This window comes from Melanerpes formicivorus, unplaced genomic scaffold (assembly GCF_026170545.1).
Source record: "Melanerpes formicivorus ecotype bairdi unplaced genomic scaffold, bMelFor1.0.p_v2 SCAF_8, whole genome shotgun sequence".
NCBI classification, from domain to species: Eukaryota; Metazoa; Chordata; class Aves; order Piciformes; family Picidae; genus Melanerpes; species Melanerpes formicivorus.
The window spans coordinates 3,506,834-3,520,763 of NW_027142360.1; the positions used below are offsets into that span (position 1 = coordinate 3,506,834).

Consider the following 13,930-nt stretch of genomic DNA (forward strand, 5'->3'; position numbering starts at 1 on the left):
AGGGCAGAGTAGAGGCACAGGAGAATCTCTCTGGACCTACTAACCACAGCCCTTCTAATCTACCCCATTGGCCTCCTTGGCCACCAGAGCACATTGCTGCCTCATGGCCAACCTCCCATCCACCAGGACCACCAGGTCCTTTTCCCCTTCACTGCTTTCCCACAGGTCAGTCCCAACCTTGTTCTTGCCCAGGTGCAAGACTTCAGTGTATTTCTGTTTTTCAATCTAATTCCCCATGGCTGACCCCCATCCCATGAACCTGTGACTTCAACCAAGTAGTTCCTGTGTTTTCCATGTCAGGATGACAGATCTTAGATAACCCCTTCTCTCCCATGGAACATTTGTGATCAGTGCCCCTGCTGCACGGTGCCATTGATCACTCATGTGGTGAGCCAGGTCTTGACAGGTTTGCCATTCCCCTCAGGTGCTTGCTGTCCACAGTGCTTTAACCCAGTTACTTGGCACAGTGCTCTTCTGACCCTTCACTGCGTGGTTTGGAATTGCTGCGTGTAGCCATTGATCAAGGCATTTCAGTGGCTTGCCACATGCATGTCTTACAGCTGAGCAATGCTGAAAGGACCTACTGAGGGAAATGGAGTTTACATTTATCCACTGGCACCAGTTGGTGTCAGTGTCTGTTACAGCTCAGGAGATACACGCAGGAAGATGTGGGCAGCTTTCATGTGGTGTTTGTGAGCTCAAGGCTCCTTAGAGCCTGTCTCAGATTGAATAGCAGTACCTTCTTTGGGTGGTTTTGACCTGCATCAGTTGGATACATGTTGCCAGACTTTATGTCATTAGGTCACTCTTGACCTGGATGTTGCAGAATATCTTGGTTTTCTTCACACTCCATCCCTGTATCTTCACTTACCCTTCATATACCTTCTTTTGATCTGTAGTCCCTTCATAGTACCTTCCTGTGGTGTCCTTCCCCCCAGTGGCATCCTGGCCTGCATTAGGAACAGTGTGGCCAGCAGGAGCAGGGAAGTCATTGTGCCCTGTGCTCAGCACTGCTTAGGCCACACCTTGAGTCCTGTGTCCAGTTCTGGGCCCCTCAGTTTAAGAAGGACATTGAAGATGTCCAGAGAAGGGCAACAAGGCTGGGGAGAGGCCTTGAGCACAGCCCTGTGAGGAGAGGCTTAGGGAGCTGGGATTGCTTAGCCTGGAGAAGAGGAGGCTCAGGGGTGACCTCATTGCTGTCTACAACTCCCTGAAGGGAGGTTGTAGCCAGGAGGAGGTTGGTCTCTTCTCCCAGGCAAGCAGCACCAGAACAAGAGGACACAGTCTCCAGCTGTGCCAGGGGAAGTTTAGGCTGGAGGTGAGGAGAAAGTTCTTCCCAAAGAGAGTCATTCACCATTGGAATGTGCTGCCCAGGGAGGTGGTGGAGTTCCCATCCCTGGAGGTGTTCAAGAGGGGATTGGATGTGGCACTTGGTGCCATGGTCTAGTCATGGTGTCTGTGTTGATAGGTTGGACCTGATGATCCCCGAGGTCTCTTCCAACCTTGGTTATACTGTGGTACTGTGATACAGTGTGTGACATCAGTAGCTTGCTTTTTCATGCACTTGAACTGAAGGAGGAGTCACACCTCTTCAGGCTCTCTTGGAGTCAGTGTGGTCAGAGTTTGACTTGAATGCTATAGGCTCTCTGGCTTGGATGAGTGACTTACCCCTCCTCCTCCTCGGGTCAAACCTGGGGAGTGGGTTAGTCTGGAGTTGTTCCTAAACTTCTGGAAGGACCTTATCAGTGGATCTGTACTGAAATGTTACATTTATGTAGTAGCCACAATGCTGTCTGGTTGTCAGTGATGGGGCACCTGATGGGCTTCTAGAGTAAATTCACCCTTACCCTCTGGAAGACACAGTCTCAGGCTGCCCCAGGGGAGGTTTAGGCTGGATGTTAGGAGGAAGTTCTTCATAGAGAGATTGGCCATTGGGATGTGCTGCCCAGGGAGGTGGTGGAGTCCCCATCCCTGGAGGTGTTTAGGAAGAGACTGGATGGGGTGCTTGGTGCCATGGTTTGGTTGATTGGGTGGTGCTGGGTGACAGGTTGGATGTGGTGATCTCGAAGGTCTCTTCCAACCTGGTCTCGTCCTCTCCCTCTCCCTCTCCCTCTCCCTCTCCCTCTCCCTCTCCCTCTCCCTCTCCCTCTCCCTCTCCCTCTCCCTCTCCCTCTCCCTCTCCCTCTCCCTCTCCCTCTCCCTCTCCCTCTCCCGCAGGTTACCTCCAAATACCTGAACCTCAAAATCTTACCAAGGCCACGCTTGTGTAAAGGGGATCATTGATTCCACAAGTAGAGAGCAGAGTACCCTAACTCCTTTGTGTAAGACTGTGAGGCGGAAATGTGTTGTGTGTTTGGATTGGGAAAGTCACTCACTGCAGAGTGAGTTCACCAAAAGCCTCTCATGGGCAACCCCCTTTTTGCAGCACAGGGAAGAAGAGCTCAAGTGTGTGTGGATCTTGCAGGTACCATCTCTGGGGTGGCAGTCTGCACAATGTAAACATTAAAATGTTACCATCTGTTAAAAGCTGTGTTTAACTGCTTCATTCTACCTGTTGGCAAACTGGCCTGGAAGTCATCTAAAGGAGAAAGGATAGCACTCGCTTACAGGGTCACAGATGGCTAGGGGCTGGAAGGGGCCCCTGGAGATCTTTGAGTCCAACCTCCCTGCCAGAGCAGGAGCAGAGAATCCAGCACAGGTCACACAGGAACACATCCAGACAGGGCTGGGAAGGCTCCAGAGAAGGAGACTCCACAACCTCTCTGGGCAGCCTGCTCCAGGGCTCTGGGACAGGGGCTCTCAGAGTGCAGAAGTTCCTCCTGATGTTGAGGTGGAACCTCCTGTGCTGGAGTTTCCATCCATTGCCCTTGTTGCATTAGGGGACACAAGTGAGCAGAGGCTGTCCCTTCATGCCTGACCCCCAGCCCCCAGATATTCCTAAACATTTATTAGATCTCCTCTCAGTTTTCTGCTCTGCAGCCTACAGCTCAGGAGCTGTGCCGTTGGAGTTCGCTGCTCTCCAGCGCTGGCCGCAGTTGTTGTTGGCAGCAGTCGGCATATGGAGGATCCAGAAAGCTGAAGTCCATTGATAATTAGTGCAAAGTCACTGGGCTGGGAGGGGTAGGTTTTTGTTGCTCTGGCATGACTGAACAGTCAGGTGCTGTTGGAAGCAGCAGCTGCTGCAGGGCTGTGCGTGTTAGGAGATGGCAACCATTGGCTGCGGCAGGGCTTATCTAAACAGCTCTTTTGTGCGCCGGCAGCGATGGAATCTCTCTCTCTGCTGTTTTCCAAGTGACTACTTACCAAGTGTGACAGCTTGTCCTGTGTGATCATCATCACTCCAGCCCCTGAGAGCGGCTGCTCTCCCAGCACCTCACCCCCTCCATGGACACGGGGAAGCTCAGCGCAAAAGAAGAGTTTGTGCTTGCCAGTATTGGTTGTGCAGCAGCTTGGTTGTTCTGGGCCTCAGGTTAGGAAGGAGGTTGAGATGCTGGAGTGTGTCCAGAGAAGGGCAGTGAGGCTGGGGAGGGGTCTGGAGCACAGCCCTGTGAGGAGAGGCTGAGGGAGCTGGGGTTGCTTAGCCTGGAGAAGAGGAGGCTCAGGGGAGACCTTCTTGCTGTCTACAACTGCCTGAAGGGAGGTTGTAGCCAGGTGGGGGTTGGTCTCTTCTCCCAGGCAACCAGCACCAGAACAAGGGGACACAGTCTCAAGCTGTGCCAGGGGAAGTTTAGGCTGGAGGTGAGGAGAAAGTTCTTCCCAGAGAGAGAGATTGGCCATTGGAATGTGCTGCCCAGGGAGGTGGTGGAGTCACCATCACTGGAGGTGTTCAGGAGGAGACTTGATGGGGTGCTTGGTGCCAGGGATTAGTTTCTTAGGTGGTGTTGGATGATAGGTTGGACACAATGATCTTGAAGGTCTCTTCCAACCTGGTCTATTCTATTCTATTCTGTTCTGTTCAGCACCTTGACTTGTTTGGGAAGAGTTTTCTGTCTGTGTTTTGCTCCAGCATAATAGTTAAGATGATTGGGAGTCTGTTATCCTAAATGGTGTGGCTGAAGCTTCTTAATGGTGGCACACATGCTGCTGGGGATGTGCAGCTATTGCAGATTCCTGAATGACTTCAGCAGGAGATAAGGGTGAGTGCAGAGTCCTGCACCTGGGAAGGAAGAATAAACTGTACCAGTACAGGTTAGGAGGTGATCTGCTAGGGAGCAGCCCTGTGGAGAAGGACCTGGGAGTCTTGGTGGGCAACAGGGTCTCCATGGGGCAGCAATGTGCCCTGGTGGCCAAGAAGGTCAATGGGATCCTGGGGTGCATTGAGAGGAGTGTGTCCAGGGTCTTCTCCCCCTCTACTCTGCCCTGATGAGACCTCACCTGGAATACTGCATCAAGTTCTGGGCTCCCCAGTTCCAGAGGGACAGAGATCTGCTGGAGAGAGTTCAGGGGAGGGCTCCAAGGATGCTGAAGGGACTGCAGCACTGCCTGGGGAGGAGAGGCTGAGAGCCCTGGGGCTGTTTAGTCTGGAGAGGAGAAGACTGAGAGGGATCTGATCAATGTCTATCAATAGCTGAGGGCTGGGTGTGAGGAGGGAGGGGACAGGCTCTGCTCAGTTGCACCTATCTAGGACAAGGGCCAATGGAAACTCCAGCACAGGAGGTTCCACCTCAACATGAGGAGGAACTTCTTCACTGTGAGGGTGCCAGAGCCCTGGAGCAGGCTGCCCAGAGAGGTTGTGGAGTCTCCTTCTCTGGAGCCTTTCCAGGCCTGTCTGGATGTGTTCCTGTGTGACCTGTGCTGGGTTCTCTGCTCCTACTCTGGCAGGGGGTTGGACTCGAAGATGTTTGGAAGTCTCTTCCAACCCCACACATCCTGTGATCCATGGTCCTGTGAGATGAGAACTGACAACTGGCTGACAGTGGGAGGGGTCCTTTGCCTCTCTTGTGACTTGTGTACCTGGACTTAAATTCTCTCATTGTGGCCTGTAGTCTCCTCCTGAACAGCAGAGGGATGCACAGTCAGTGGATTTCAGGACTCCTCAATGATGTTAGTGCAACATGGCTCTGAGTGTCTGTCTGTGTTTTCCAGGCACCAGCAGACATTTCCTCTTCAGCTAGTGAAAAATAAAAACCAATCCCCCCTGTGCCTCTCTGTGTCTGCTTGGCTTGGATGTGGCTGGAGAATGACTTTGAACAGCTGTGTTCCTGTGCCTGGCTTTGGGTTTTGGTCTGAGGTTTGAGATAGGTTTGGTGTTAAAGCTGAGGCTTTACAGTGCTCATTAAAAACAATCTTGAAATATCTAAATCCTTTCTCAAAGAGCTGTTCTATCTTGGACAGGCCTGGGAGCTGATGGCTTGCTGGGTTCATGGCATAAACTTCTTTGCAGTAAGTGCCCATAAGGCATCACACCTCCTGGGTTGCTGTCTGAAGGGAAGATGGTGCTGTCAACACTGTCCTGCACCACAGCCTGCTCTCCAGGCTGGTGACACATGGGTGTGAGGGGTGACCACGAGATGGATACAGAACTGGCTTGATGGCTGCACCCAAAGAGTGGCTGTCCATGGCTCCATGTCCCAGTGGAGGCCAGGGACAAGCGGAGTCCCTCAGGGATCAGTCCTGGGACCTGTCTTGTTCAACATCTTTGTGGGTGCCATGGACAGTGGCATTGAGTGCACCCTCAGCAAGTTTGCTGATGACACCAAGCTGTGTGGTGCAGCAGACAGGCTGGAGGGAAGGGATCCATCCGGAGGGACCTGGACAGGCTGGAGAGGTGGGCACAAGCCAACCTCATGAGCTTCAACAAGACCAAGAGCAGGGTCCTGCAGCTGGGTCGAAGCAATCCCAGGCACAAATCCAGGCTGGGCAGGGACTGGCTGGAAAGCAGCCCTGAGGAGAGAGACTTGGGGGTGCTGGGGGAGGAGAAGCTCACCAGGAGCTCTCAGTGTGCACTTGCAGCCCAGAAAGCCAATCAGATCCTGGGCTGCATCAGGAGAAGTGTGGCCAGCAGGTCGAGGGAGGTGATCCTCCCCCTCTACTCAGCTCTGGTGAGACCCCACCTGGAGTACTGCCTCCAATTCTGGAGCCCCTATTCCAAGAGGGATGTGGAGGTGCTGGAAGGTGTCCAGAGAAGGGCCAGGAGGATGATCAGAGGGCTGGAGCACCTCTCCTGTGAGGACAGACTGAAGGAGTTGGGGCTGTTCAGTCTGGAGAAGAGAAGGCTCTGAGGAGACCTCATTGTGGCCTTGCAGTATCTGAAGGGGGCTACAGGAAGGCTGGGGAGGGACTGCTCAGGATCTCAGGTAGTGATAGGACTAGGGGGAATGGAATGAAGCTGGAGGTGGGGAGATTGAGGCTGGAGGTGAGGAGGAAGTTCTTCCCCATGAGAGTGGTGAAGCCCTGGAATGGGTTGTCCAGGGAGGTGGTTGAGGCCCTGTCCCTGGAGGTGTTTAAGGCCAGGCTGGATGAGGCTCTGGGCAGCCTGCTCTAGTGTGGGGTGTCCTTGCCCATGGGACTACATGATCCTTGTGGTCCCTTCCCACCCTGACTGATACTATACTATGATACTCTACTCTACTATGAAGTAGAATATTCCCCCTGGATTCCTTTGCAGTGAACAGAACATGCTACTGCAATATCTGCCTGGTTTGAATGATTTCTCTTGATCCTTTCAGGGCCTCCCCAGCAGCCTGTGGCACAACATGCTGTGGAGAAAGAGGCTCTGGAGAAGATTAAAACAGAAATCGAGCAGGAGCTGAAGCAGCTTGAGGAAGAAATCTTGGAAGGTGCACTTCAGCTTTTCCCTTTCAGTGATTCTGTGCACTCTTAAGGGTGGTTAATGTGTAACAGGCACTTTAGTGGCCACATGGAATCTCTGTACACTCCTGCACCCAGGAGACTTCTCCACATTGTCTCATGAAGTCAAATAGTTGAAGGTTAGCATTTGTAGCAGTGGAGTCTGGCCAAGGCCAACACTTGAGTGACATTTAACAGGCTGCTATAAATAATGGCATGGAAGCAGCCCTTAAGCTGCTCCAGTTGATGACAGAGTGAAATCATTCCTCAGCAGCTCACCTTCAGAGGAGTGTGGACCTAAACCATCAGATTTCTCACTTCACCAAGCTTGTGTTTTGTGCCATGCCTTGACCTGTGTGTGTGGCTTGTGCAGGACTCCTGGCCAGGGATGATTTGGAAGCACTCTCTGCTTTGCATGGGTGTTGCAAATTGGAAGTCTGAAGTAGAAAGGCTCCAGGCCTGTTGATACTTATCCATAGATAAAGCTTCCTTAGAAGTTTTAAACTGAGATGGAGAAGATAATGTCAGCAGAGTATTCTTCTGAGCCACACCATGCTCTGGTACTGCTGCAGTTACCTCTATGGGGCAGTAAGTCTTACCAGGAAGAAGATGCTCCCTCGCTGCTTACCTGGCTTGGCATCAGTTTAAAATTGAGCAAGCTGCACATTCAGCTGATGGGCTGGCTGGGATGGGGCTGTGAAGTGAGGGCTGGAGGGCAAATGTTGTCTGTGTTTGTAGTCCTGTGGCTTGTGGCCACTCTGTGGCTTGTAAGTACCACCTCCAGAATCTGGCCCACACTTGTTTCATACAAGCTGTTCATAGGCTTAGGCTTGCTTCACCCCTCATGTGAGCTGTGCTAAGTGCTGGGGTAAGAAACCTGTGCCTCTTGATGTTCTTAGGTTAATCTCTCTTATCTTGTCTGTTTGGGGGTTTTGTTGTTTTTTTTCTCTCAGCATTTACTGCTACAGGATTTGACTGCCACACTTCCCCAGTCTTCAGTCCTGCCAATCCAGAGAGCTCAATAGAAGACTGCCTGGCTCATCTGGGGGAGAAGGTGTCCCAGGAATTGAAAGAACATCTGCACAAAGCTCTGCAGAGCTTGCTTAGCAAGTGAGTTTCCATTTGCTTTGCCAAAGGGAAGTGCTAAGGGTGGGACAACATTTTGCATTGGGTGTCTCTTTTTTTGCTCAGTGATCCTTTGTCTGGTTGGTTCTGTGTTTTGTGTGGCAATCTGTGAGTGTTCCTTTGTGCTACTTGTTCTTTGCAGCAATGCAAGTTCTAAGTTTTTTCTCAGCTTTCCTCTTTGAACTTCCCAGCAGTTTGAGCTGCTGCTGAAGCTCGCAGCTGGCAGCTGCCATTGCCAGTTTCCTGACTGCTGGCCTCTAGCCAGATCAGCTTCTCCTACCTCTCAGTTAAGAATGGAGCTGGAGGTTTGTTTGCATTCTGGCTCAAGATGAATGGGAGAGTTTCCCAGGAAGGACAGTAGTGAAGTGCTTTATAACCACCATGTAGGTCTGCTAGCTGTCACACAAACATTCAGGTTGGAAAAGAGCCTCAGGATCACCAAGTCCAACCCAGAGTCCTACTCTACAAGGGTCACCCCTAAACCATAGCCCTAAGCACCACAGTCAAACCACCTTGAAACACATCCAGGCTGGGGGACTCCACCACCTCCCTGGGCAGCACATTCCAAGGCCTGACCACTCTTGATGGGAACAAATTCTTCCTACTGCCCAGTCTGACCCTGCCCTGTGCAGCTTGAGGCTGTTCCCTCTTGTTCTGTCACTAATTCCCTGGGAGAAGAGACCAGCACCAACCTCTCCACAGCCTCCTTTCAGGTAGCTGTAGAGAGCCAGGAGGTCTCCCCTCAGCCTCCTCTGTTTCACACTAACCATCCCCAGCTCCTTCAGTCACTCTCCATCAGATTTCTTCTCCAGGCCCTTCACAGATTCCTTGCCCTGCTCTGCCCTGGCTCCATCCCCTCCACATCTCTCTTGTACTAAGGTGCCCAGAACTGGACACAACCCTCAAGGTGTGGCCTCCCCAGAGCTGAGTCCCAGGGGACAATCCCTTCCCTGCTCCTGCTGGCCACACTATTCCTAATGCAGGCCAGGATGCCATTGGCCCTCTTGGCCACCTGGGCACACTGCTGGCTCATATTCAGGCAGCTGTCAATCAGCACCTCCAGGTCCCTCTCTATTTGGCAGCTCTCAGCCACTCTGCCCCCAGCCTGTAGCTCTGCATGGGATTGCTGTGGCCAAAGTGCAGCCCCTGGCACTTGGACTTGTTGAATGCCATCCCATTGGACTCTGCCCATCTGTCCAGTCGGTCGAGGTCCCTCTGCAGAGCCTTTCTACCCTCTAACTGACTAACATCTGATCCTAGCTTGGTGTCACCTGCAAACTTGCTGATGACTGACTCAATGCCCTCATCCAGATCACCAATAAAGATGTTAAAGAGGATGGGGCCCAGCACTGATCCCTGGGGCACACCACTGGTGCCTGGCTGCCAGCTGGATGTGGCACCATTCACCACCACTCTCTGGGCTCAGCCTCCAGCCAGTTCCTAACCCAGCACAGAGTGTAGTGGTCCAAGCCATGAGCTGACAGCTTAGCCAGCAGTTTGCTGTGGGGGACGGTGTCAAAGACCTTGCTGAAGTCCAGGTAGACCACATCCACAGGCCTCCCCACATCCACCAGGCAGTCACCTGATCATAGAAGGAGATCAGGTTGGAGAGGCAGGACCTGCCCCTCCTAAATCCACATTGGCTGGACCTGAGCCCTTGGCCATCCTTCAGGTGCACAGTTATTGCCCCCAGGATAATCTGCTCCATCACTTTCCCTGGCACTGAGGTCAGGCTGCCAGGCCTGCAGTTTCCAGGTTCCTCCATCCAACCTTTCTTGTGGATGGGGACCACATTGGCCAGTTTCCAGTCACCTGGGACCTCTCCAGTGAGCCAGGACTGGAGGCAAATGATGGAGAGCGGCTTGGCCAGCTCATCTGCCAGCTGTACTTGGCATGTACTTGGCATGCTGGCATAGTGGAATGCTAGGTGATAAAACTGTTGTGTTTGGGGTTTGTTGTTGTAAGTTCCCAGCCTGATTTTAATGGATGCACATGAGCTCCTGTCTGTTGTGAATGTTCCAGCTGCTCTAGCCTGATGTTCTGGGCTGCTTGTGTATTCTGGGAGAAGATGTTTGCATTCCAAGTAATGACTTTCTATACAGACAGACATACCTCTGAAGGCTGAAGTGCTTGTGATAATGTGTTGACAATGCATGCCTTGTTAGAGCTACTGTTTAATCTCTTGATGATATCCTTCCTGCAGCTGTTGTTGCTCTTTTCATCCCACTGATTCCCTTGGATTTGCATTTCAAGGGAACTAACCTACCAAGGAAGTTGTTAGAATGCACTTCAAGTGACAAAGCCAAACTATATTTTCCTCTGTGTCCTTCAACTCCATTCTGTTACTCATCTTTGTAACAGAAGTGCTGTTTGAGGCAAGACTTATTTGTCTAGCTTATATTTTTCTGTGCTCTTCTATGCATATGAACTCTGTTAAGGTGCACCAGGCAGGGACTGGCTGGAAAGCAGCCTTGAGGAGAGGGACTTGGGGGTGCTGGGGGACAAAAAGCTCACCAGGAGCTCTCAGTGTGCACTTGCAGCCCAGAAAGCCAATCAGATCCTGGGCTGCGTCAGGAGAAGTGTGGCCAGCAGGGCAAGGGAGGTGATCCTCCCCCTCTGCTCAGCCCTGGTGAGACCCCACCTGGAGTACTGCCTCCAGTTCTGGAGCCCCTACTACAAGAGGGATCTGGAGGTGCTGGAATGTGTCCAGAGAAGGGCCATGAGAATGATCACAGGGCTGGGGCACCTCTCCTGTGAGGACAGACTGCAGGAGTTGGGGCTGTTCAGTCTGGAGAAGAGAAGGCTCTGAGGAGACCTCATTGTGGCCTTCCAGGATCTGAAGGGGGCTACAAGAAAGCTGGGGAGGGACTTTTGAGGGTGTCAGGGAGTGATAGGACTGGGGGGAATGGAACAAAACTAGAAATGGGTAGATTCAGACTGGATGTTAGGAAGAAGTTGTTCCCCATGAGAGTGGTGAGAGACTGGCAGAAGTTGACCAGGGTGGAAGCCTCCTTCCTGGAGGTGTTTGCAGCCAGGCTGGATGTGGCTGTGGGCAACCTGCTGTAGTGTGAGGTGTCCCTGGGCATGGCAGGGGGGTTGGAACTGGCTGAGCCTTGAGGTCACTTCCAACCCTGACAATTTTATGATTCTATGTACTGTGATACTGTGATGTCCTTTAAGTTGTGCAGTGTCAAATTCACCTCACCAAATCTGTGACGTGATGCAGAGGGGCAGCAGCTGCCCTCCAGACCCTGCCTGGTGCTGCTGTTTTATGTCTTGAAAATGTGAGGCTTGGTAGTTCTTGAAACTTAGTTACTGCAATCTGAGTGCCAATACTTTATTTGCTGGGAACTGAGAGGTTTTTCTGTGTTCTGGTTCTGTGGTTTCCTTTGATGACCCTCGGTGTTGGTTTGCCTCCTGCAGGCCGGTGACATACCAGGAGTACCGGGAGCGCACGCAGGAGGCAGCTGCCCATGCCAGCGGATGGAACAAGGTAGCAAAGCACTGACTTGCATTTCCCTCTCTCTCACCTCTGTTTCTTGCCCACAGTGGATTTATGATCTAGTTATGCTTCACAGAGGAATGAGAGTGAAAAGAACCAAGTGGGTTTTGGTATGAAGTGGCTTTCATTCTCAGCATCCCAGGATCAGAGGATGTCAGGGGTTGGAAGGGACCTCCGAACACCTACGAGTCCAACCCCCTGCCAGAGCAGGAGCAGAGAATCCAGCACAGCTCACACAGGCTAGGCATCCAGATGGGCCTTGAAAGTCTCCAGAGAAGGAGACTCCACAGCCTCTCTGGGCAGCCTGTTCCAGTGCTCTGTGACTCTCACAGTAAAGTTGTTCTTCTGAATGTTGAGGTGGAACTTTCTGTGCTGTACTTTCCATTGCCCCTTGTCCTGTCCCAAGGCACAAGTGAGCAGAGGCTGTCCCTGTCCCTTCCTTCCTGACCCCCATCCCCCAGATATTTGTAGACATCAGATCCCCTCCCAGCCTTCTCCTCTCCAGACTAATCACCCCTAGGGCTCTCAGCCTCTCCTCCCCAGGCAGTGCTGCAGTCCCCGAATCACCCTTGTAGCCCTCCCTTGGACTCTCTCCAGCACATCCCTGTCCCTCTTGAACTGGGGAACCCAGAACTGAGTGCAATATTCCAGGTGAGGTCTCACCAGGGCAGAGTAGAGGGGAGGAGAACCTCCCTGGCTCTGCTGGACACACTCCTGAATGCCCCCCAGGCCATTGCTGTCCCATGTAGAACTTGCTATCCACCAGGGCTCCCAGGTATCACAGTATCACTAAGGTTGGAAATGACCTCGAGGATCATCGAGTCCAACCTATCAACACAGACCCCATGACTAGACCATGGCACCAAGTGCCACATCCAATCCCCTCTTGAACACCTCCAGGGATGGGGACTCCACCACTTCCCTGGGCAGCACCTTCCAATGGCTAACAACTCTCTCTGTGAAGAACTTTCTCCTCACCTCCAGCCTAAACTTCCCCTGGCACAGCTGGAGACTGTGTCCTCTTGTTCTGGTGCTGGTTGCCTGAGAGAAGAACCCAACCCCCACCTGGCTACAAGCTCCCTTCAGGTAGTTGTAGAGAGCAAGAAGGTCTCCCCTGAGTCTCCTCCTCTCCAGGCTAAGCAACCCCAGCTCCCTCAGCCTCTCCTCACAGGGGTGTGCTCCAGACCCCTCCCCAGCTTTGTTGCCCTTCTCTGGACACCTTCCAGCATCTCAACATCTTTCCTAAACTGAGGAGCCCAGAACTGGACACAGGACTCAAGGTGTGGCCTAACCAGTGCAGAGTACAGGGGCAGAATGACCTCCCTGCTCCTGCTGGCCACACTGCTCCTGATGCAGGCCAGGATGCCCTTGGCCTTCTTAGCTGCCTGGGCACACTGCTGACTCATGTTCAGCTGCTGTCAACCAGCACCCCCAGGTCCCTTTCTGCCTGGCTGCTCTCAGCCACTCTGACCCCAGCCTGTTGCACTGCATGGGGTTGTTGTGGCCAATGTGCAGAACCTGGCACTTGGATGTGTTCAATCTCCTACCCTTGGCCTCTGCCCATCTGTCCAGCCTGGCAAGTTCCCTCTGCAGAGTTCTCCTACCCTCTAACAGATCAACATCTGCTCCCAGCTTGGTGTCCTCTGCAAACTTACTGATGATGGACACAATCCCCTTGTCCAGATCATCAATAAAGATATTGAACAAGATCCCTGGGGCACACCACTGGTGCCTGGCTGCCAGCTGGATGTGACACCATTCACCACCACTCTCTGGGCTCAGCCTCCAGCCAGTTCCTAACCCAGCACAGAGTGTTGCTGTCCAAGCCACGAGCTGACAGCTTAGCCAGCAGTTTGCTGTGGGGGACAGTGTCAAAGGCCTTGCTGCAGTCCAGGCAGACCACATCCACAGCCTGCCCCACATCCACCAGGCAGTCACCTGATCACAGAAGGAGATCAGGTTGGAGAGGCAGGACCTGCCCTTTCTAAATCCATGCTGGCTGGACCTGAGCCCTTGGCCATCCTTCAGGTGTGCAGTAATTGCCTCCAGGATAATCTGCTCCATCACTTTCCCTGGCACTGAGGTCAGGCTGCCAGGCCTGGAGTTTCCAGGTTCCTCCATCCGAACCTTCTTGTGGATGGGGACCACATTGGCCAGTTTCCAGTCATCTGGGACCTCTCCAGTGAGCCAGGACTGGAGGAAAATGATGGAGAGTGGCTTGGCCAGCTCATCTGCACCCTGGGATGGATCCCATCCTGTCCCATGGACTTGTGAGTGTCCAAGTGGCTCAGCAGGTCCCAAACTAATTCCTCATGTATTTCAGGGGTACTACACTGCTCCCTGACCCCATCACCCAGCTCAGGAGGCCACTTGGCCTGGAGTCCTCCTGCCTTATTGTTGAAAATTGAGGCCAAGTAGGTGTTCAGGACCTCAGCCTTCTCCTCACCTTCAGTTACAGTGCTACCCTCCAGGCCCAATAAGGGGTGCAGGTTCTTCTTGCCCTCTTTTTGGCAT

At 52.8% G+C, this 13,930-nt stretch overlaps 1 protein-coding gene across 3 annotated transcripts in view; it reads left to right on the forward strand.

Annotated features, from left to right (window-relative positions):
- The window catches only part of BCL2L13 (BCL2 like 13), a 61,185-nt gene that overhangs the window by 17,282 nt on the left and 29,973 nt on the right, over positions 1-13,930 (forward strand). For 2 of the 3 annotated variants that reach the window (XM_068141841.1, XM_068141840.1), the window contains exons 3-5: positions 6,669-6,779; positions 7,743-7,899; positions 11,338-11,407. In XM_068141841.1, coding sequence (XP_067997942.1) covers positions 6,669-6,779; positions 7,743-7,899; positions 11,338-11,407 — 338 coding nt within the window. The remainder of the gene's footprint in view (positions 1-6,668; positions 6,780-7,742; positions 7,900-11,337; positions 11,408-13,930) is intronic. The other variant, XM_068141842.1, reaches the window with a different exon arrangement.